At 31.9% G+C, this 25,243-nt stretch overlaps 2 protein-coding genes across 2 annotated transcripts; both read right to left on the bottom strand.

Moving 5' to 3' along the window:
• Nucleotides 1-193: 193 nt before the first annotated feature.
• On the bottom strand, nt 194-9,466 carry LOC114396802 (CCR4-NOT transcription complex subunit 9-like). The gene is made up of 9 exons (XM_028358971.1): nt 9,190-9,466; nt 6,149-6,220; nt 4,412-4,501; nt 3,272-3,314; nt 2,183-2,289; nt 1,801-1,896; nt 980-1,170; nt 783-852; nt 194-597 (listed from the first exon to the last, which is right to left on the bottom strand). Exons 1-9 carry the CDS (start codon nt 9,385-9,387, stop codon nt 487-489), a joined length of 978 nt encoding a protein of 325 aa, XP_028214772.1. The 5' UTR covers nt 9,388-9,466; the 3' UTR covers nt 194-486.
• Nucleotides 9,467-13,123: 3,657 nt separating this feature from the next.
• On the bottom strand, nt 13,124-24,784 carry LOC114397560 (1,4-alpha-glucan-branching enzyme 3, chloroplastic/amyloplastic). Its single transcript, XM_028359650.1, has 21 exons — nt 24,358-24,784; nt 23,378-23,449; nt 23,060-23,124; nt 21,955-22,614; nt 21,668-21,840; nt 21,459-21,548; nt 20,866-20,941; nt 19,630-19,737; nt 19,074-19,164; nt 18,750-18,851; nt 18,323-18,425; nt 17,461-17,598; nt 17,264-17,335; nt 17,078-17,182; nt 16,681-16,758; nt 16,485-16,595; nt 16,112-16,192; nt 15,779-15,883; nt 15,055-15,140; nt 14,891-14,945; nt 13,124-13,734 (listed from the first exon to the last, which is right to left on the bottom strand). The coding sequence occupies exons 1-21, from the start codon at nt 24,651-24,653 to the stop codon at nt 13,702-13,704; spliced, it is 2,700 nt and encodes an 899-aa protein (XP_028215451.1). The 5' UTR covers nt 24,654-24,784; the 3' UTR covers nt 13,124-13,701.
• Between the last annotated feature and the right edge of the window lie 459 nt (nt 24,785-25,243).

The following is a 25,243-nucleotide window of genomic DNA, read 5'->3' as shown; positions in this document are numbered from 1 at the left end:
TTGACATGATGAACTAAAAAAACAAACAGAAAAATAACTTTGAGACCAAAACCTGATGCATTAAAATCAAAAAGTGTGAAAAGTTGAGAAACTAAACATATTCTGCCCTATTTAATTACTTCGCTTTGATTATAATTTTGTGAGAAAAATATTATTGCAGACCCCAAATCTTATCCATAACCTTAAACAAGGATTGCGTTTATAAAATGCCACCTTCTAAGAATACCTTTAACTTTATTGAAAATTTGACATCATAATGTACCTACTCAAAGTTCATTTAAGGAGTAAAAACTGCCTCAATGTCTTGATATAAGCTTAACCGCACAAGGAGGGGAGGGGTATAAAGAAAGAAAATGTCTTCTAACTTGGTTTCCACGCACCAATAATTTACAACCTTTTCCTCTGAAAAACCAAGTTCCATGAAATATAGATATAACGGACCCTAAAATGCTGATAGCACCAATGAAGCAAGATCTTGGTTTATACTCAGGTCACAATCATGTGATCGAAACCTCCTCCAGCTTGTAGTGCAGGAACCCGATTCACTCCAACATTGTGAAGCAATTGTTGTAGCCACCTCCTAGTTGTGGGGTCTTCCTGAATAAATCAAATCAAGACCAGATAATGTCAAACAAACAAAGCATGTATATTCTTATGAGGGCCAATGGAAAATCTTTAGCTCTGAAATTAAAGTTCTTGGTGTACAGAGTGAATATTCTACAACCTATGATTTCTTTAATCTAGCAATTCACTCGTATATCACGGGAACTAGAGGTACTTACACGAAGGCAAGTGCTGAAAGTAGCATCTCTTAACATGTCTGGCAGACAGCTTCTTAATGCATCACAAGCCCTGTTTTAACCAGACCGAAATTCAATTAGAGTTTTGAAAATTGATAACAAAAAGGGTATGTATGGCAAGAGGCAGTTTAGGTGGAAGAAGGAACAAACATGCATGGAGTTGTAAATTAGTAACCAACCTTGGATTATCTGACAGGCGAAGATAGCATCGAATGATATGCTTCAATAGACGAGATGAAGGTTGCTCAGCTAGAGCTGCCACCATGTTCCCCAGAACTCGACCTACCGCAAAAAAGCGCTCCGCTGTAGTACAAATGTAGTCCAAGCCCACATCGTCCAACAGAATTTTTTGAACAATAAATGTTGCAACCTGGGGGTGGTAGAGCTTTCATTAGACAACCATGCTCCAATATACTATTATTTATTTATGAAAATATAGATGATCAAACAACAGTGGCAATTTAAAAAGATCAAGAGGCTTAACGTCTGCAGAACACAGGAGATCAAAAGTTTATTATAACACAAAACCGTGAATCTATGACAAACATTTGGCTTAAAGATACAGAATTGTATTTGAACTCATACAGTACAGATGCCAGTGCTCAAATTACATCTTGATAAAGTTTATACTGCCCCATAACAATAGCTTGAAGCTTAAATTGAGACCAACTATTCAAAATGCTTCACAATAATCTCAGATCTCAAAGGCACTCTCCTCAAGTAAAGGTTCCTCTGTCAATTTATCTTATGCTATCTCATTAATCATCATATGAATCATATGCACAATCGGATAAGCCATAGGTATGATTAGCTGTGCTGGAACGAGCAAGATAGTGTGACACACATATTTGCTTACAAAAAAAATGCATATATACATGTCGATGAAACAGAGACCAGAAGCTCAAAGAAATAGGGAGGAAATGGAAAATAAATCCAATTTACCAGACAAATAATGTGATGCTATAAGTTTACCAAAGAATGAAGAATCAGTAAACTCAACTGTTTTGGATAGCTCACTGCCCATTTCCATGGTTCGCAAGCATAGAGGAATTATCTCTGTTGAAAGAAGGAAACTTATAACTTCTGTATCATCAACCTGGTGAATAAAAATCAGCCAGGAAAAATGTCAGAATTAACAAAAACAAAAGAATAGATGAAATAGGGATTACAAAAAAAAATTTAAAAACAATGATAATGTAACATAAATAGTGGGAACACTAATTTGTTCCTTGATAATAGTGATGAATTCATCCTAACAAATTGGATTTAGAGATTTTTTTGTCAAGGATTTTGGTGATAAGTTTTTTCAATATTGATTGCCATATAATTTTGTTTTCTTGTGATATTTGCATCCAACAACTTAATGAGCAAGGAAAAAATACCTTCACCAATGCACCAATGACACCAAGGCTGGTAAGCCTCAAGTACTCAAATGGTCTTGACTTGCTTGTTGTATTAAGGAAGGGATACAGATATAGAGGTATATGAGCTGCAACGGAGAAAAAGCAAGTGCAACAATTTATTGTATGAAATATCAAACACTTCATGTACTATCCTTTAACAAGCAAAAACTGGAATGGATCTTGTGATGTCAAAGAAATCCCACTACTATTCAATGTGAAAAAGGTAATAAATAAACTAAATTCTTCTAGCCTAAAAGGCTTAGAGGTGTATAGATATTGGAAGTAAAAAATCCAACGACAGTAACAAGGAAAATCTTATGACAGCTAAAATGGGAAATCAGGTGTGACAACCTATATATAGAGGGAGAAAGGAACTCCATTTTCAAGCAACAAAGGAAGTCCTAGCCGATCCAAGAAAAAAAATAAAAATAGGAAGTCCAAAGATGAGACAATGACAAGATTAACTTCTATTCATAGAAAAGCTTTTTATTGGATGGAAAATTTTCAGCAGACCATCTTATATATCATTCAGGATAAGATACCCTCAAAAACCATCTTATATATCAATTAAAAATAAAACATAGACTAAGCCAAATCAATCAGCAAACAGGGATTCCAACATATGCATTATATATTACAGTGAAAATTTTCAAGTAGAAGGAATTAAATATGCAAAAGGAGAGAATTTGCCATTCTGTTTATACAGTACATTTATCATAAAGAGAAATCAAATTAAAAGGCTAATATTGACAATTCAATCAACCCCCCTTAAATCACGAGTCCATATGCAGTCTATTATTTTGCATCAACTTGACTTGTATTATGTCCCTACAATGCTCTCTTGATCTTATAGTTTCCAGAGCTTCCAATTCATCATATTACCCAGATGGCAATAAACCAAATACAAAAAAGCTGACAGCATCTTCTAAAGCACATGAGCAAATAGAAAATGCTTATTTTACAAACATGCTAATTCTATCACTATCAGAACATGTAACACAAAGTTGATCAATACAGAATCAGACAGAAGTTCAAAGTCCTTTACATGAATGAGGAAAGTGACAATACCATTGAGGAATAGCATCCTTGTATCAGGGTGAGATGCTACACACTGAAAAAAGAGATTACAAGGGAAAAAAACTTGGCAGCATTAGAGTTTTGTTTATTTTCTTCATAACATGTTTTGAAAGAAGATAAGATGACAAAATGATCACACAGGAAGTATAATATTTATGACTTGCTCATTTCTAAGCAACTGATTTTCAGAAATAAGAAACTTAAAAAAACAGTACTCATTGGTGTCTTCTTTTCTTTTGTCCTGTCAAAAACAAAATAACCAGACTTGCATAATGTATTCTGTTCCAGTCCTTTTGATATTAGTCAGTATAAATGTAATAGACAAATGCATGTTTTAAATTTGATATTTACTTGGAGAGTTTTGGAGTATTTTGGAGTGTGCTCGTGTGTATATAATTGCATGTTTACATTGACTGAGGCTGATTAACTAGTCAGAATCATGTAAGATGCAGATATAATTCTTCTCTGTTAAGCAATGGTTCACACTTCACAGCTTTATGGCCACCACAGTACACATCATTGAAGTAACAGAATTTAGTGTGTTAAAACCAAGAATGTGGTTAAAACGTTATTCTAAAAAGTTTGGTATCTATGCTTTTTATATGGGCTATGCCTCCTTGACATTTTTCCGACAACCAAGTTTTTGCCAACCATGTGGGATCAGCTGTATGAATTAAAGGATGACATAATGTTCTATAGTGAATCATGTCTTTAGTCAAACCATTTACTTCTAAACCTTTTTAAATGGTTTTACTAATTTACTTATAATTTTCCCTCTACCTCTAGTAATAGGGTTATCCTCCATCTGATCTACTCTTCTTAATAAGGCTTTTACAAGTCTTCTCCACACATGTGCAAACTACCTAAGGCAAGATTCTGCCATTTTTTCTACAATAGGTGCGTGCTATCCCCATTTTTGCTCTAATGCATTCATTGCTAATCCTATCTAGTCTAGGACGCCCCAAAAATCGAACCTCCTAGACATTTTTATAAAAAATTTATTAAAAACAATTTAAAAGTCCAAATAGCATAGTTTGGTGATCTAGAATATGGCAGTCATGTAATGAAGCAATTCACTAACAAATAAAATAAATGTCACAGTAAAATACTGAACACAATAAGTCATCTGACCTGAAGAAGAGCAAGAGCATTGCATACTCGGTTCGATTGTGCAGGAGTAAGATTTGGTGGTGAAAGAACAGGGTATATTGAAACTATTTCCTGAAACAAAAATAAAAAATAAATCCTAGTAAGTGGTGGACAATTGAGAGGAAACTTGCCATTGGCAAAAAACAAACAAAAATCCAATGCTTAAGGAATGAAACGAGACATAAGTTTGTTCATGGGCATGAACATTTATAAAATATGAATACAAATTAAATCTAGAGAAAATGAAGGCACAATGCACATGGCACGCAAATGTTGGACCTTGTGGCCTCAATAATCTTAAGAGGGATAGGCTTAGAATACAGAAGAAGCAACAACAATCAATTTAACAATGTTCTTTAAACATGCAAGACACAATTGATTGCAAAAAATTAAATAAGATAAGGGAAGAGAGAATGCAAACACAGTTTTATACTGGTTCGGCCACAACCCGTGCCTACGTCCAGTACTCAAGCAACCCACTTGAGATTTCCACTATCTTTGTAAAATCCATTACAAAGTCTGAACCACACAGGGACAACCCATCCCTTGTGTTCAGGAATCCTTTACAACAAGAGACTCACAGTCCCTTAACCAATCTCATTGAATAAGAAGAATGGAAGAAGAATTCTCTCTTCAAGAGAAGAATATTACAATAAAGATCATGTAGGAATCCTTATAGATTTTGCAAGTGTTTGGCCAAGGATTTCTTTTGAGAGAGCATTTGACAATGAAGTTCTTTTGGAATCTCTCTCATTGTCTTTTGAGAGGATAAGACATTTTTGTCAAGCAAAACTCTCTGCATAAAATTCGTGCCCAAGTCACCTATTTATAGGCCTTTGATGGCCATTCACAAATCTAATGAAAAGATGTGACTGTTGGCGATATTCCTTGAAAATCCTCTCTAGTAATCGATTACAGAATTAGTGTAATCGATTACACAGTTGTTTTTCTTGAACAGTTGTGACCCTTCATTTAAAATTTGAATTCCCAACGTTCAGAGTCTCTGGTAATCGATTACATATGATGTGTAATCGATTACACACTTTCAAACCATTGGTAATCGATTACATGTATTGGTAATCGATTACATGTGCCTTGAATGACTTGAAACCTTTCATTGTGAGGCAAGGCTTGATCTTGAAGAAATCTTGAATCAAGGCTTTGTTTGTTGAAACAATCTTGTATTAATCTTGAAGCAAAATGAGCCTTGTTTAATTCTTCTTTTGACATCATCAAAATCATGTATACATACATTCACAGCAAAGACTAAAATATAAAATACAAATTAAACAAGGAACAATGCACTGAAAAAATGCAGTTTGGAGAGTAAACTGAGAGTATAAAAGCTCACTAATTACAGAAACATGATTGGCTAAGCTATTATGACCAATTTTAGAGTTAACAGTTTCAAACAAGTTGAGTTATATCACACAATCACCATTTACTTCTATCATCCAATCACCATCCCATCAGTTTTTTATGAAAATAAAAAGTTGGTTTTGCAAAGGAAAAAAGTCGGAATCAAGTCAAGACATCAACTTATCAAAAGATATAACTGATCATAATGGAATGATAGGTAAGAAAAGCATAAGGAGAAAAGAGAAACGTATAAGCTCAAAATTTTACAAACTTGCTAAGTAAAAATTCACAAGAAGGATTAAAGCAAAGTAAGGTAAACAATACAGGCAAGGAGTATGTAACTCAAGTCAGATGGCATACCTGCAAAAGTGCAGCAATAGTACCAAAAGAATTCCATAGCAACGGAGCAAGATCTTGAAATAGCTCCCTCTTCTAAAATGCAAAAAACATGGAAGAAAGACATTGATGAGATGCCTCTATGACTGCATCATAAATCAGCAACACCAAACATTTACAAGAAAAAAGAAGCCAAATTACAATAACTAGAAGACAAACCAGACAAGAGCTTGTAAAAAAGAACAGAGAAAATAAAGAACTGAAGTGAGATGTAAAGCTGCAAACTCAGTCAGTTAACTCACTCAAACTAATTTTTAATAGACTTGATGGACTTGAGTAGAATTGATCAAACTTGCACAAAATCATGAGTCTAGCTGCGGGTGAATGAGTCTGAAAGGGGATCTAATATTTGATCCAAATTACCAAACAAGTGTTGCTAAGAAACCATAAACAGTTAAACATTAATTCTTTGAACCTAGTATTTTCACATCAATCAAAGCCGTGGTGAAGCCAACTTCTGCGAATTGATCAAAGCTGTCATGAACCCAAGTTCAACCTAACATTTTGAACCTAGCATCCTGTTCATGTTCTTGTTCAACCTAACATTTCATTTCAAAGTTTTCAATTTTGAACCCAGGTTCCACTCTTTAGAAAATAGTAGTAACCTATTGTGTTCAATTTTTTTTCTTTCAAATTTCAACCAGCAATCTATTCAAATATGTAGTTCTGATAAATAATATTATAAGTTTTAAATAATATGTCTGTGTAATTAATCTAAGACATGAATTAAAATACAACATTATGTCATCATTTGATTCATATATTTATACATAAAGACTGTAAAGGAATGCAAAAACGAACTGGAAATGAATAACTTGATTGTATTTTTTGGCAAAAGGTCCTTGGGTACAGTTTCTTAACACACATTTATACTATAATATATCCACATAAGTCAGGATAATTGCCTAAATCGTGCAAAGTGCCTATAACTGCCGCAACTCTTCCATTTGGATGACCTCGGCTAGCTTCTTATCTCAATCACCTGAATTCAGCTAGCTTTGCTGGAACTCGACTTTAAGTACGTTGGCTAAACCATCTCCTATTTTCTAGGCACGCTCAACCCACTACCAGTTCCTATTTTTATGGAACCACTATCTTCTACTCAAAAAAATAAATTTGAAATTAGGCACTTGCCCAAAAACACCATATCTTTTGGATCAGATCCAGACACAGGTTCACATAAATATCTTAAATCATAATTATAAACTAGCTCAAACTCCACAAATGCTAATATAATCAAAGCAAATATATCTCCCTTTCTTTCTTTGCTTAATCAGCATAAGCTGACTGATCTCCTTATTCGGCTAAATGTCAACTTCTAGGTGCTTCGGCTAATCATTCTTGCTTCCAAAATTTTAAACTAAAAATTTGGGTTCCAGCAATGACTAATCTATAAATTATGACAAAGTCATCTTCTATGAAACCCAAGTATTCCGAAAATGCAAAAGTATCAATGTCCGACATATATCCTATATCAATATGCATCTAACACAACTCGGCAACGACAAAAAGCATCCATTAATTTATTTTCAAAATGATTACCTAATATGGCTTCAAATGAACTAAGGCTAGGTAACTCAAGATTTGGCTTCATTTCAAATAAATATATAATAATAAAAACTTCGTACCCCATTGCCCAGAGGCTCTTCGCTATGCGAAGGTATGGGGGAGGGATGTTGTACGCAGCCTTACCCTTGCATATGCAAAGAGGCTGTTTCCGGATTCGAACCCATGACCAACAAGTCACCAAGGCACAACTTTACCGCTGCACCAGGGCTCGCCCTCAAATAAATATATAATAATAATAATATTTTTTATTTTTAAGTTTCTTTTAATCTTTACCTTTTAGTCTTTTACTATGTAAGTTGTTTCAAATACTAGGTCTTGCCAACGAAAAGATTGATACCAAGTTCTGTTTTCGTTCTTTCTTCCACCACAGACACCCACAACCACAAACCATTATGCATTGCCTCCAAACCTGTGAATAATCGCATTTGATACCAAACACCACTCTTGGTAAGCGGTTGGGTCTCTATTCTCTATGTTATGGAGTTCGGTCTTTGTTCTGAGATGTTCTAGATCGTGGAGAATGGTGTTGTAGCATGCTGGGTCTGTATTATAAATTGTGTTGGTCATTGGATTTTGAGTCTCTGAGATTTAAGTAGTAAAGCCAATGTCTCTTTACAAATATTGTGCATGCACTAATATGTCTTAGTCCATGACGCTTGCATCCTCGATGTTCCACCAAAAGAGTAAAAAGAAAAAGAAGTCCGAGAAACAAGATGGAGGCACCTTGTGAAGAAGAGGCTGGTAACAGCCGATTCGGCCAGGTTGACCACATTTTCACAATTGATTTAGGACGTGTGACCAGACTGGCAAAAGGACCATTTCCTTAATCCAGCCCCTACAGCAGTATCAATTTTTTACCATTGTCTTTCATTCAATTTTGTTGAGAAGTCAGTTTTCCAACTTCAGCTATACAATTCCAGATATGAAAAACACGGCAATCTAACACCCCAGCAACGTGTAACAAGGGAATGAATTTCTTGTTTCCAAATTCCACTTACTTTTAGAAAATAAATTCAAATGTATCCTAACCAACATTCAATAAACCCATCTCATTCATGTCGCTGAATTTAACATAAGGGAATTAAGAACACAAGCCCAAAGCCATGAAACCAATTCTCACCCCTACCAGTTACATACATACAAACATTTTTTACACAAAGTGACTGAAAAAAGAGGGAAACAAACAATAAAGGGACACAGAGCTCCAAAACAGCCATCCAACTCGAAAATCAGAAGAAAAAAAATATTCAACTCATATTTACAGACACACACAAAAACAAACAATTAAATAAACAAAACAAACCCTAATTACACCCTCAGAAAATCAAAAGCAGAGACTCCAATCTTCAATTCACATTCAAAAATAATTCAAACGAGGAAAAAATGAAGCAGAAACTCGAAAGAGCAAGTAAAAAGGGCTATTTATTAGGGTTTACCTTGGAGAGTTCGAGAAGCGCGTTTTCACGGAGTTCAGGGTTGCTGAGTTCGAGCACGAGCTGCTCCGCGGACGCCATCTTCCGATCCTTGCCAGCGCCGGAGCCCTGTGCTCCGGCGCCGCCACTGGAAGACGGCGTTGGAGCGCCACCGCCGCCGAAGGCCGCGCCCATCGACAGCGATTGGGGCAAATTCGACATTTTCGTGATTGAGTTGTGTTTGGTTTCTGCTTCCGCCTCACTCTACTAACTCTGTTTTGGGTTTGGTCTCTTTTTGTTTCTTCTTTTACTCATTTTAAAGAAACAATAAATAAAAAAAAAAAGGACAACGACGCACCGCACCGCATGTCCCAACCAAGACTTCTTTTTTTTTTTTTTTTTTTGTATTTGAAAATTGAAATTGAAACCGTGATTTCTTTGTTTTTTTCTTACTTTTTTATGCGAAGAGGGACACGTGGCTTGCATGCAACTAAACAGAAATGCACCTGTTGTGAATTGCGATCGATGCATAACTTTGGGTTTGTTTTTCTGTTTTTAAGGATTATGGATGCTATTCAGTAGGGATATTAAGATCTAAACCGATCTAAGCTCAAACATCAAAAGTTGGATATGGTTGGAGATTGAAAAATGAATTAAATTAATTTTTTTTATTTGTTTGGATATTTTTTCCTCAAATCAGTTAGTTCAATTCAGTGTACAACAATTTGTGTTTTGAAATTAATTCAAATAGAATCAAATTGTAATACTTGTATTAACACATGTTACTTTAGTGTTATATATTCCATGTGTTTGTCATTTGAGTTTCATAATATTTTTCTAATGATATATATATATAGATAAGTGTAATATATATTACTTTCTTTTATATATAATTTTTTTTAATATATTTGATTTAAAAGTAGATGAATTTTTGCATACTTTTATTATAGAAGATTTAGCATATTAATCAGCTTCCTATATTATTATTAACAATTTTGTTAATGTAATTTTATTTAAAATATGAAAAAACTATATAATTTTTAACAAAATAATATTTTAATAAAAATTAGATCGAACTAACCTACAAAGTATTGGTTTAGTTTAGTTCCAATTTTATTTTAAATAAAAACTAAATCACATATATTTTTAAAATTTGATTTGGATGACTTTTCATACAAAATCAAATTAAACCAAACATGAACACAGTACTAATTCGAATGACTAGAATCATATTCTTTGAAGTAAAAAAATACATTTTTTTACCACTATACCTAGGTGTCCATTCAAATATTTAGTACAAAATATAGTGTTAATATAAGTTTTATGTGAAAATAGTTTAAAAATTAATTTTTATTCTTTTTTAATTTATTATATTTATATAATCTTATAAATTATCTTTTAAAATATAATATATATAAGATTAAATTCTATTTTCACATAAATTAGAATACATATTTATATAAGCTTTATTTTTATTTTATATTATATTTTTATAATATTATGTATTTTTATCATACTATTCAAAACTTATTTTACAAAGTAAATATATAATATAATTTTTATCTTTAATGTATATTTTTTTACATAAATTATAATTTCATAAAATGATAAAATTTTATTATCTTTTTAATATTTATATATGTGATTTAATGACAGTATTTGTTTAGCTATATTAAGTTATTCGTGTTATTTATTATAATAGTATTTTTTTAATTATATTTAACTTTAATTAATTAGGTATGAAATTTTTTTAAAGAATTAAATTATATAGTAAAGATGCATAATTAAATAAAATAATAATATTTTATATTTTTAAAAATATTTATGTATGTAATTTATTGATATTATTTTTTTTATCTATATTATAATAAATAACATGAATATCTTAATATAGTTAAAAAATATTGTCACTAAATCACAAGTATTATTTAAAAAAATAAATATAATATATAATATTTAAAATAAAAATAAAATTTATATAAATATACATATTTTAATTTATGTGAAAATAGAATTTAATCTTATAAATTATATTTTAAAAGATAATATATAATATAAAAATATAATAAATTAAAAAAGAATTAAATTTAAATTTTAAATGAATATTTGAGCATAGTTATAGAAGAGTATGTTTTTTACTTTAAGGATTATGATTCTAGTTTTTCCTTAAACAATTTTAAAGTTTTTATTTTTTAAGAAAATATTGATCAAATTTTTAATCAATGCGGATTTTGAAATTAAACCTAATATATTTTATGTATTAGATAATATATATATATATATATATATATATATATATATATGTTAAAAATTACAAAATATAATTAAAAATTTCAATTGAGAAGCATTTACAGATTTTATTAAACATTTTTATTGTTTAAGTTTTAAATGTTTTTATATTGTAATTTAATTCAATAAATAATTTTTTTATTAAATATATTTCCCTTTTTATGTACCAGAAATGTATTTCTTTTTTTTTCTTAATCAATGATGAGAGAGTACTCACTTTATTGATGTTTAAATAAATAAATTTCTTTTGACCAGAAAAAGTACTTGTATTGATATTTATTTATTATTTGATGAAATTTCATATTCTAAATAATTTGGTGAAATTGATATAGTATTTTATTCAATAATAAAGAAAATTTAAAAATACTGAAAATATAATGTTAACAATATATTATTAATATCCATTTGAAATTTTACACTCTTTTCAGTTTTAAATATAAATAAATTGGAAGTAATTTCACACTATTTGAATGAAACCATTTTCAAAATATTATTTACTTAATTGAGATTTTACTTTTATTAATTCTTGTTTATTATTGATATCAAGGTTGAGAAGCAAAAAAGTTAACTTTTAAATGACAATAAAATTAAATAGTGTTAATTAACTTTATTTATTAGCATTATTGATTTTTTTTTTTGCTTATTTTTAACACTAGAGGAATACAGAATACTGCAATAAATTTTTTATAGGTTACATATATTTTCCTTTTTATTATTATGTAGAGGTGCATATATTTTTCATTAGAGCCAATTTTATTTGAGTTGAATAAGACTATAAAAAAATAAAATTTTCCATCTTTGAATAAAATATACCTTAGTTGAAGTGAGTAGATTTAATTAAATCATTAAAAACTAATTTTAATGACTCTACATTAGTAGTACAAGGCAAGTTTTTAAGGCACATGATAATGAACAATGTATATTAAATTTGTAAACAATTTTTTGATTAATTTCAGATTTAATGAATATTGACTAAAATAATCATGAATATAATTTTAATGAAAATAAAATTTTAATAAATTTAATGAATTCTGACTAAAATAATCATTAATATAATTTTACTGTAAATTTTAATTACAGAGACTAAAAATGAAAAAAATAATATTACAAGGATGGAAAATTAAAAACAAATACATAGACTGAAAGAAAAAAGTGACATTTGTAAGAACAGAAAAAATTAAGCCTTAAATAAAATGTATAAGTTTAATTAAAAATTAATTATCACTCATTTTTTCAACATTTGTAAGAACAAAAAAATTAAGCCTTAAATAAAATGTATAAGTTTAATTAAAAATTAATGATCACTCATTTTTTCAACCTTTCTTTCAGTTTTTCCCCCTTATTCAACTCTAAGGTCACACATTGCATAAACACTCTAAACTCTCATGTTCACCGTATACATTATTCCTTCACCCTCTAACACAAACATACCTCAGAAAAAAATGCAAAAAAAATGCACACTCAAGGTGCTCTCAACATGAACATACATCCATTAATCACTTTTTTTTCCTCACTCAACGCCCACGATTCATCAGGCAATTTTGGCAGCTTGGCATCTGGATCAAAATGTTTACTAGCCATAATGTGAAGATTCATCTTCCAGCAGATATTTGATGCATCTTCTAATTAGGAAATTTACATTTTCATATGACATAATTAGGCTGAAATATACAGACAATACATGCATAACTATAATTTAAGGTAAAAGAAACCAACAAGTCAGTCCCAGTGCAACTAATGGCTTTAATTACATCAATAAAAAAAATCACCTCACTCCCCTTTGCTTTATGAATATAATGTTAAATACTTAAATATGAAAAAACAAATATTCCTATCCTATAAAATCCTCCTCCTAAAAACCACCTCATAAGCCTAAAGCAACTCTACACAGAACCTAGCACATTTGTGGTACATGAATCAATGGGGTTTGCAAGCATGATCTTAGTTTTATGTAATTAAAACATGAAGTGCCATATTTCAGTATCTTGCATCTGTATAAATTTAGGATTAGGATTCATTGCTCTGAAAGCTTTCACAGGGATTTTAGAATAACCCACAACTTAGAAAGTGGCTTTCCATCAACCCGTTCAATTAACATCTGCTCCTTCATGTAGATTTACATGTATGCTGTGGATCATATTTAATCTTATCCTTTTCTTACATTGGTAGACATACCAAAGAAAAGCATTCAGTGGTAAAATGTCATGAAATTCTGGTTGAAAGTTACTTCCATAGATGCAGTGTGCCTTATATTCTCAAAATCCGCCTTAACTTGTAAACCTGAAAAGGTAGAAGTCCTTATCCTTAGTACTGTCAAGCAGACATAGTCAATACAAACATATGCATATTACTTCAAAAGTTCTGCACAGAACATCTGATTGAAGGTTTGTAAATTGTAATATACATGACTTTTGCAATGAGTAATCTTAGGAGTAATATAGTTATAGTGCAATTTATATTTATATAAACTAATAGAGGAAAATCCCTGAATATAGAGTTAGAAATTAATTACAATAAGTGCCAAAGAACTTGAGCGCTGAAATGTAGATATGGTTTTATTTATTATATAAGCAATATACATGTCTAAATTGAAACTATTCATTATTTCATTCAACATATTCCCCCTATAGCATCTTAAAATTTAATGAGTGTCATATAATTATTATATCCATAGTTTCAGAAAACAGCCTCTTTGCATATGCAAGGGTAAGGCTGTGTACAATATCTCTCCCCCATACCTTCGCATAGCGAAGAGCTTCTGGGCAATGGGGTACGAAGTTTTTTTTTTCAGAAAACACAACACTTCGAATCGATACACATATATAGATAAATTGACAACAAACTGCAACAGTTGGCTTTTGGGATCAAGATTGTGGCTAAGTTGTAGGGAAACATTGGTCTAAGGGTTAGTTTAGTGCCCCCTTAAAAAGGGATGAAAATTTCAAGGATAAACTTATGTTATAAAAGTGTATGAAAAAGCCATTTCTTAAAAGGTTATGTCCTCAGCAAAAAGGTGCTGGTATGATATGAGTCCACGCATCAAAAGAGAACAATATGTTTAACCCAAAGAATAGAGTTCAACAAAATCAGATAATTAGTGTTTTACAATTGAGAGGACACCAAACTGAATATCAAAAAGTTGCTGGTATGGTATGAGCCCACACATCAAAAGAGAACAATGTTTTCAACCGAAAGAATAGAGTTCAATAAAATCAGATAATTAGTGTTTTCAACCTTTCTGCATTTATCTGTAAATTGCACATCTACATTTTTTTTCTTAATGGTGATAGTTATTGATACCACCAAATAAGGGCTAATAAGAACCTAGAAAAGTAACTTCAAGTTAGATATATTTCAAGTCTTTGATTGTATAACTATGATACATATAGTTCTTGGGAATAAAGTAAAATGTAATAACAGCAACGAAGTTATCAACCTGAGAAGTTCTGCTGGGTAGTGACACCTCTAAGCAGTTTCGAAGGCCATCAACTCTGTCAATAGTCAATACATTTGTTGCACACATCAAAGATACAAAATAAATAAATAAAAAGTACAAAAGTAAATCTTTAAAAAGGAAAGAGATTTAAAGAGCATTGGTACCTTCTGCTGATAGTTTTTAGAAAATACTGTTCTTCTTTAAGGATCCCTTGACCTCCATACTTTATTTCATCTGTGTTTAGAATAATCTGTGCCAGCAAAACTTAGTTATCACTACAAAGGGCCTAAAACAAAATAATTAAAAAACTATGCCTTCAAACAGATTGAAATATGCAAAGATAACAGTACAGGGATGAAAAAAATAAGGTTTAAATGCAATTTTGGACCCCCTATTTTGTTCAATCTGCAATTTTACTTCTTCCCTTTTAAAATAGAGACATTTAGTCCTTCTATTTTAGAAAATTCACACTTTTTATCCCCATATTTTAAAAGAAAATCCACAATTTTGGTCCAATCTTCAATTTTATCTGCATTTTATTTCTTTTATTTCTTACATTATAATTAATTAAATCATTTTTTTATGATATCTTAAATGAATATGTTAGGTCTAGGATTCAACTTGATCAAAATAAAAGAAATAAAACATAGGAAAAATTGTGAACTTGACTAAAATTGAAAATTTTGCAAAATAGAAGGACCAAATGTCTCTATTTTGAAATAGGGGATTAAAATCGTGGATTTTTTAAAATAGAGAAACCAAATGTCTCTATTTTAAAATGGAGGGACCAAAATTGCAGATTGAGCAAAATAGGGGAACCAAAATTGGATTTAAGCCAAAAAAAAAATAACACGAGAAGTTACAAATTCATGATGAACTGACTCTTACTTGATATTCCCCAGCTTCTTCTACACCTATGCTGTAACTATCATAAGAATCTTTTGGATGAAAATTGAAAATAAAGAGAAGGGGACCTCTGATGTAAGATATGACCTGCAATGCAAATAATAGAAGTATCTACTGTTAATACATACATTATTAATTAATTGACACTGGTTGGCAAGGTATATCATAAAAATATATAATACAAATATGTCAAGGGCTTGTATATATAAACAGAAGAAAGCAAAGCATGATGCCATTAGACAAATGAGGAAAAGAACATATACCATTGAACTGTCAACAAATATGCCAGAAAGGAATTAAAAAAATTCAATATACCATTGAGCTATCATTCACATGGTGAATGTTTGGAATATTTCGTGAGAGCACTTTGACATTTTCATCCAGCTTCATCATATCCTGAAAATAAGTGTACAAGTAATTTCATTGCTTGGCATTTTAATAATCTTTGTTTGCTTACAGGTCAGTTACATACAGTGTCCTAATCCAAAAGGCAGCTTCAAGTCAAATATGATTAATAAATACATGGTTAAATTGAATTCAACAAACCGCTAGCAGCCTATACTGTTTATGAATAAAAAATTATTAGCAAACTCTAAACACCATACAAATTGATGCATTTAATATTTGAGCAGTTCAACCTCAATTACGTTCCAAGAACACAACTTTTAATACCAAGAGATTAGATCACCTTATCAAAAGCAAATAAATCACGGTGAACTCCATCTTTTGTCAAAAGATCCCACTGACGATTGGCAAGCAAATACGAGTTGTTGTTGCTTGATGTTGGAAATTCAACTCTCTGGCACAGGCAAAACATCAAATACATTATCAGTCACGAATAAGGAAGTATGAATATGCACATACTTAATACGAGGAATCCTCACCTTTGGATGCCCAAATTCATTACCCATGAAGTTCAGATAGGCACGACCACCAATCGTTAATGTGATCAATCGGATAATCTAGCCCAAAAGTCAAGAAAATTAATCAAGAATGATTAAAATTGAATGAAAATTCACCTTACATGATACACACACACAGATACCAGAAGCATGTTACTTTTAATATAGAAATGGAGGAAGAAATTTTGGAAAAATTTCAGAAGCAGAACCCACAGAATTATTTATGCTAAACCTACTGCATAATTACCCATGTTATAACAGTAATGCTTAACAACTTGGAGAGAGAGGGGGGGGGGGGGCGAACCAAATTTTATTTCTAATTTCAAAATCCTTGTTTTAACTTCTAAATAGTAAATTTAGAGAATAGTGAACAGCATACTTTATGTAATGAAGATCCCCTCAATAAAGATTCCTTATAGTGATTTGAATTCTCATCTATTTCACCAAACAATATTTCTGCAAATGATCGCCTTCCGGATATGGACTGACAAAAAGAAAAGAATAATTCAAAACAATAGCAAAGAAATAGAGCTCATAGTTCTAGAAATTGAGTAAGTTAAGTTACCTGGTTGTGATTTTCAGCATACATAAGCATCTTGTCAGCATGTTCTCTATTGGAAACTAATGTGTTAACAATCTACACCATTAGAAGTAAAAACAATGATTATAGAATTTAATTAAAAAAAATAAAATAAAATACTAACAGGGCCAACCAAAACATTTCATTTAATGAAAGAATAATCAATTATATTCAAGTACAACCTTAGTCATGCTCCATTCATGATCAGGAACACTCTCAAGAAAGGTTGACCACATATCAGGCACAGAAAGGTTGACATAGTAATCAAATCCCAATCCACCTTGAGAAGTTGGCTCACATAATCCAGGATAAAATGTTGCCTGAGCAATGGATACAAACATTATATTAATGTGAAGACCTCAGGATAATGACTGTTTAGCTTCCAAAATGCGCTCCCCAAAACTTATGGGCAGGGGATGGTAGAAGAATAAATGCAAATGACTAAAGAAACAGGAGGAAATCACTGAATAAATGCAAATCACTATGTAAACATTAGGAAGATTACATTAAATAATTAACAAAGCACATTTTCAGTAACCCCCCACCTCCCCAAAAAAAGAAAGAAAAAATAATAAAAAAAAGACACAGCAGATTATCTTTTTCCTTTTTTTGTAATATTGGCTTATTGAATCATGACAAATGCTTATCTTTTTAACATGTTTACCTACTTGATGAGCCTTTTAATCTGACATCAACCAAGTCTTCTCACAACTAGGTGGTGCCAGCTACATAGATTAAATGATATCAATGAGATGAGATATAACAAAAATCATTTCTTTTTTGCAAACCCATTTAGAGTAAAGTCTCTTTTAATGGTTACTCCTAAAGTTTACTTTCATCATCCTTCATGCCTTTTTGTCAGTCTATTTTCCATTTGACTGCATGGGCAACAAACAGTTTGGAAGCATGCACATAGTTCCAATTCACAATAAATGGCCTATTTGTCTTTTTTCTATTCACTCTTAAAAAGTGCTATGCACCCAAGTTAAGTATGCAAAAGTATCTAAAATTATAAAATAAAAAGAAAAGAACATAAATACTTACATCTTCTGCTATTGTGATAATATTTGGGTGAAGAGAATGCAGTATCTCGTTGGCCAAGATAAGATATACTAGCGCATCCTTGTCAACATATTGGTTGCAGTACCTGAATGAAACTAACATATGTAATCTATACAATTTTTAATTGTCATTGTGTATCCTATTTTAAAAGCAATATAAGTAATACAGATCAATTGTCTTGAAATTCTGCAAATGTCAAGTTGTATCATAAGGAGAAACAAACAAAAAATTGACAATGATACAGGAAACCTTAAAGAATCTTTTGAAAGGGGAGAAATACAATGTGAATGCCTTCATAACAGCATTAGGATTCAGCAATGTCTTGGAACTAAAATATCATTGCAAAAACCAACTAAAACTCATGTAAATTTATCCATAAGAAGCAATAAACTTTGGAAAAAGACCTTACTCCTCCAATTCTCCAGTAAAAGAAGCAAAACCATTGTGAGTATACATCATAGATGAAACTGAATGGAACTGAAAACCATCAATTTGATACTCCACAATCCACCTGTTCAGAAATCATTTCATGAGTAATTTAGCGTATACCAACCCCTCCTGCCAAATGCTGAAGCAATAAAAAGTAACAAACGAATAACAAATAATAAAAAAAATCAAGTTCTGTATAAAATAATTAACTAATTGATCAATCAGGTAGAAAGGCCATGACTCAAAGAGACAACTACAGCGAGAAGTGTACTCTACAGTGTCTTTGCTTTGCAATTGCATATACCAGTTCAAGTTTGATAGGAGGAAATGCAAAACATCAGGGTCACCATATTTGAACATTCTCGTTCCCCAAAATTTGTGTTGCCCTCGTTTACCTATTCAACAAGGAAAGTTGAAATCAAAACTGGTATTTACAGGTATTGGAATGATGGCAAAGCAGAAAAGGAAAATTCAACACAACATGTTCTTTATAAAAAGGAACCAAAAGAAAATATAAATATCATATTCAGGAAACATATAAAAGTCTATCATTGGACAACAAACAACTTACCAAACAGAGAAAGAATTCAATGAGATCTAAATAAAAGAAGTTTGTTGAGACAGGATGGCTACCCTTTTAACAGTAGTATATTTCAAGAATTGCATATTCAAATATTTAAAATGCAGAGATGAAATTTATTATATCAAGAATTGACATCAAATAACAGAGGAAACATCATTCACAGACTAATATCTGATGTCACATCAGACTGGCTGATTAATAGTAGAATGGCAAGGGAAAAAAACAAAAAAAATTGCATGACACTAAATGACGATTTTTCAGCAGTATGAACAGGTACCAGAACGAAAAAAACAGTCATTAGATCCATCAAACATTGACAATCCGACCATCTCATCTGCTGCTGCATATGAATGGACAATTTCTAAGATGATGAGCAGTCCTAGTCCTGTGTGATCAAAAGAAGAGTTAGCAAAATAGTCTCTTTTGCAGAATAAAGACAAAGAGGAGAATTTTGTCATCATATATAATAGATTTTTATATTTTTAGCCTTTAATGCAAAACAGGGAAACTATGTACTGGTGCAGTAACCATTTCTGGCTTAACTTGCTTTTGTTTCTTTTCTTCCTTTAATTTAGATAAATATCCAGTTGGCTTGCTGGTCACAGTGAAGGTTATCCTTCTATTGTAATGAAGGCAAGTGAGTAACCTAATATAATCTAGCATGCTCTTCTTGTCTCCAAATTTTAATGTTAAAATGCCTGGAATTGTGCTCCTTCCACAGGATTTTGTTGTGTTAGGCCAGAGCATAATTCCAGGATTTTCAGCTGTTGGAAATATTATAGTAAATTTACTTAGGAAATAGTATGATCATGTATATCATGTCAAAATGCATTTAGTGTTCATGGGTATTAGTGTCTAGGAAATTGCACTCTTAATATTAGTCAAGGAAACAGTCTCCACTAATGCTATTAAGAGAGTCTTGCATAACCTATATACTACATTATACTAAAATAATAAAGCATTCCCATTCTCTAAAGCCTCTCAAAATTCTGTTTCTCTGTTTCTGTTCCTTTCAATATTCAATAGCAGCAATACATTTCCATATCCACAACTTTATGGAACATGCTTATGTTCATAGCCAAAATGTAGTTTTATGTACATTGTTGTTTTTCATAAGAATTTCTCTAGGTTCATATCCACAACTTTTTAACTTGCCTGGGTTGTCTTTTTTATTTCACTATGTAATATTTCTTTCTTTCCTTTTTTATTTTCTGAATAAATTTAGGAGGATTATTGATCCACCTGCTTTTGTGTTCTCCCCTTTCAAAATGAATTATTGTTTTATCCCCAAAAAAAATAAAAAGAGTGTCATAATTGAATTCAAAGGAGATCTCAACTTAGATCAGCATGTTATCACATTTCAGTTCTCTGATATTTTTTTTTTCAGAACAGCAATAATATTGACACTTTTAAGTGCAAAGAACTTCTCCAAAACTTATAAAGTAGTAGGTCATCATTAATCAGAAGAAACAATTAAAAATTCCAACAGTTAGTACAGCATAAAAATGCTAACCATGGGCCTCGTCAACTAATCGCTTAAAGTCCTCAGGGGTGCCATATCGACTACTAACAGCAAAAAAATTTGTAACCTGCACAATCCGATGAAAGTTTGAACATGTCACTAAAGGTCAGAGTAGAAATAAACAACGAACAGAACTTATGAACAGATACAAGTGGCATACGTGCACATAGTCTCATAGCCTGTGCCATGACTTACAAGGAAAAGCAATGTATGCCTTTTACACATTTCATACACATCAATTATTACAATCTGGTTTGTCAAACAAATCATTCAGCATCAATTGCTACTGACTTTGTCTTATATATTAATATTTAATAATACTTAATTTAATAGATATATTGGGTAATTCTCCATATTCTAATAACTTAGAAGTATAAAGCCTAACATGGTTACATTAACCTATAATAGAAGCTTCACATTCAGATTTACACACCTGACACTAAGACCACTTAATGTTCCTACCCTACCCCTGCTCATGCATTCCAGTGAGCATCATGTTAGTAACTTGAAGAACTTCTAAAGAATCTCAATCACAATATAATTACAGTGAGAAAAATAGTTAAGAATTACAACATTTAACTTACTCTGTAACCAACAGTAAAATAATCCTTGTGTTCAACAATTCCAATCAACTGGATGGCATTGTATCCAGCTTCCTTAATGTAAGGAAGCACCTGCATTGTGCATATAATAAAAGTAAAAATTCAATGGAGCCCATTACAATATATAGACATGGAAGATATGTATAATTGATTAGTTACAAATTCCAACCCAAAGAAATGAGGGGGGAAACCTTGTCTGTGAAATCATTGAATGAGGATATTTTTGGCTCAGAACCACTAATTCCAACATGAGCTTCATATATCCGCAGGGATTTTGGTACTTTGGGACTCATATTTTTCCATTTGTATGCTTGCTCAGGGGATGGTTCCCAGTGGATTGCACAAGCTTGCCTTCCATCTACCTCTGCAATGCATTAAATCAGCATCATTCAGATAACACAAATCAGTGTATACACACACACACACACACACACACACAGACAACTGACTGACTTCCAAGAATCAATATAAGATTTACCTGGCTGGACATATGTAGCCCAAGCAGGCACCCTCTCCAACGGTCCATTTGCAGTGTTGAAGTAGACCCTGTACTTGCTGCCATGAGGAATGCCAGGACTATACTTTTTCATCCAAGCCTTCCTACCTTTACGTGTCTCAAACCAGTACAGTACAGGAGGTTCCAGTGCACGAATTTTCTCTTGCCATTGAGGATCAACTATCACATTATATATGTCATACTCCTTGCCACTATCAATCGCAGCAGTAGGGGAAGGTCCATGCTCTGCAGCCCATGCTTTGTATCTTGTTTCTGGATCTGGTATGTCCGGTATGTCCTCTATGGTTTGAGGTCCATTAGGACCAAATATCTGCTCATATAACTTTACTGGCCCTTCAAAACGATTATTTACAAATCGGTCTTCTCCTGGTTGCCAGTACTTTTCATTTGCTTTCTTTATGAGCTCTTCAACAGAGACACCACTATCCCCTTTATCATAATCATCTACATAGTTATACATTTGAAAATAATATTTATCTGGCTCTTCTCCCTCTCTCAGCTTATCTTGAAGAATGATAAACCAGTATCCAAAATCATCATGACCAAAGTAATGCTCTCTTGCACAATCTTCTGTAGGTGACCACCCATTGAAGTCACCAATAATTGCACAATAGCGGGCCCCTGCATTTACTTGCTTGTCAGAAAATAAGAAAGGATGGACAAAATCATGTTCAAACAACATATTTTTCTTGGTGACAATGGCAACTTGACAAAATAATGATTTTTCTGTATCACATCTCTTCGCAAGGGCCAATGTGTTGGCCACTAGTAGCAAGAAGTTGAGGTTTTACATTAATGCCAGGGAACAGATCAAAGCAGGTATAGCTCAGACATAAAAGACCTAACTACATTTCTCAAAGAGCATAGAATAATTCAAGTTGAGGAACATCCATATGAAATATCAAACATATTGATTTGCCAAATATCTAGGGTGATAATATAAAGCTCAGGGTGATAAAATCGAACATTAAGAAATAATTCTTGCTGAAAATAAACAAAATAAATTAGACTACGGATTTCAGAATCAGAAAGACTGTAAAAGAAAACCTAGGGGATAATGTCAAACCTGGAGCCCATTCCATATAATCCACCCGATGTTCTGGATGACGATGCATACCCAGTAACTCAAACCTGGAGCAATACATGCGCAGCTTTGTAAAATAAATACTAACTATCATAACTCCATGATAACTAATTTCAAGAACACAGATAAGAAACATAATACACACCACATATTCCAACTCATGGTTGATTAAATTGATAGTAAGTCAAAATATTCACAAACACCCATTAGGAGGAATAATGTAGCTTCTAGCTGAGAGAATCAAACTGCAAAATTGTGCACCAAATTACAAGCTTAAAGCCACATAATAACGGAACTAACCCAGAAGCCAAAATCATGAAGTTCTCATGCCGTTTCAAAATTTCATCCTTCATGTCCTTCAATACTTTATACCTGAAAACTCCAACAATTAACATCTTATAATGTCAAACATCAAATTTCAAATCAATCCAGTGGCAACAATAAAAGGTGCCCATCATAGCCATGTCATTATTCACTTGCACAACCAAAATTGAAAACAAACAAGTTTCCCCCATTTTATGCAGGGATAATTACACTTGCTAGACTGACACGCTTATCAATGAAAAACTACACCAACTTCTCCCTAGAATGGCCCTCTTTATTTAAGAAATTACACACAACTTCCCTGTTTTTTGTTTTTGGTAGTAACCGTGCACAAGGTGTCCAAAAGAAAGGATCTAACTCCTCTAAAGTGAGCAATCACCTTACAGAATAAAGTAAACAATTTCAGTTGTTGAAAGGAAAAATAAATAAATAAATAAACTTTGATACTATGTACGCAACAAATCATGAACATGATGGAATATCATTGTAGATTTTTATTAACAACTGAAATTACTTACTTTACCGTTACTCCAAAAAAACAAAAGATGGAGAGTGTCAGTGTAATATCGTGTGAAGATAATGTAATTACCCCCTCTACTAAATATTACAAGAAGGGATGCAGCTTTTCTAAAGTGAACAATTTACCTTACAGAATAAAGTAAGAAATTTCAGTTGTTGATGAAAAAAATCAACGGTTAATATTATGTGCACATGCATAACTAATCATGAATGTGTAAAAATATCAATGTTGATTTTATTTATATGCTAAAATTATTACTTACAATAATTCCCTTCACTCAAAGGAAAGTGTCAGTGTAGTGTCAAGTGAAGAGTGTTACCCCTAAAAAATTCCAACTTTCCATCACAATCACTAAAACCAAACAGACCCAAAAAAGCCAAACGCAAATTCCACTAAACACCACACAACTTCCATTCTCATTTTCCAAAATTCTTGCCTTTCACGGAGGAACTGCGCAAAGGCTTTGTGGGAAATGCCGCGTTTGGCGAGAAAGCCAGCGGGGTTGATACCCTTTTCGCCATCATCGTCGCCAGCGTTCTTGGTTTTGGCCTCTTTCTGGTTCTGCTTCGGGTTTTGGCGTTGGTTGGGGTTCTCTGAGGCAGCACAAGCCTTCGTTGTTGTTTTTCTGCGTTGGAAAGTAACGTTTTGGGGTTTGGTTTGGGAGTGAGGGAAGGAGGTAGCAACGGTTGGAGGGAAGCAGAATCCGAGTGGGATTGAAAGTGTTGACGACATTGTTTGATTATTGAGATAAGGAAGAAGGATAACACTGAAGACTATGCTCAGTGTTTTGTGTTGTGTTGTGTGTTCGGTTTTTAGAGAGGTTTAAGGTTTTTTCATTTGAGTCGACCAGTCACAGTGAATGGGCAAGAATCTTACAAAAGGGATATAAAAAAGCATATCTTCTCACTTTTCAATTGAAAAAATAATGTGAAATACAATAAATTGTATATTTGATTAAGGATTGAAAAAATAATGTGAAATACAATAAATTGTATATTTGATTAAGGGGTGTATTGGGATTTTAAAAAATATTTTGGAATTTAAAAGAATTTATAATAAGAATGTAAGATTTCTATTATGATTAGAATTTGATAGTTTAGATTTTGATAGATTTATAACATGTGAAAGGACTTTATAGATTTTTAAAATTTGAAAGGATTTTATGAATTTTTAAAAAATATTTAAAATTTAATAAATAATAAATAAATTTTAGATAAAGAAAAATAAAATCAATATAATCTTTTGATATTTTATGTATAGTGTTTTCCACATACCAAAAATTATATTAATATTTTATGTATTAGCATCTTGTATGTATGACC

This window comes from Glycine soja, chromosome 18 (assembly GCF_004193775.1).
Source record: "Glycine soja cultivar W05 chromosome 18, ASM419377v2, whole genome shotgun sequence".
NCBI classification, from domain to species: Eukaryota; Viridiplantae; Streptophyta; class Magnoliopsida; order Fabales; family Fabaceae; genus Glycine; species Glycine soja.
Note: the sequence above shows the minus strand (reverse complement) of the source record. Positions and strands in the feature narration are given on the sequence as shown.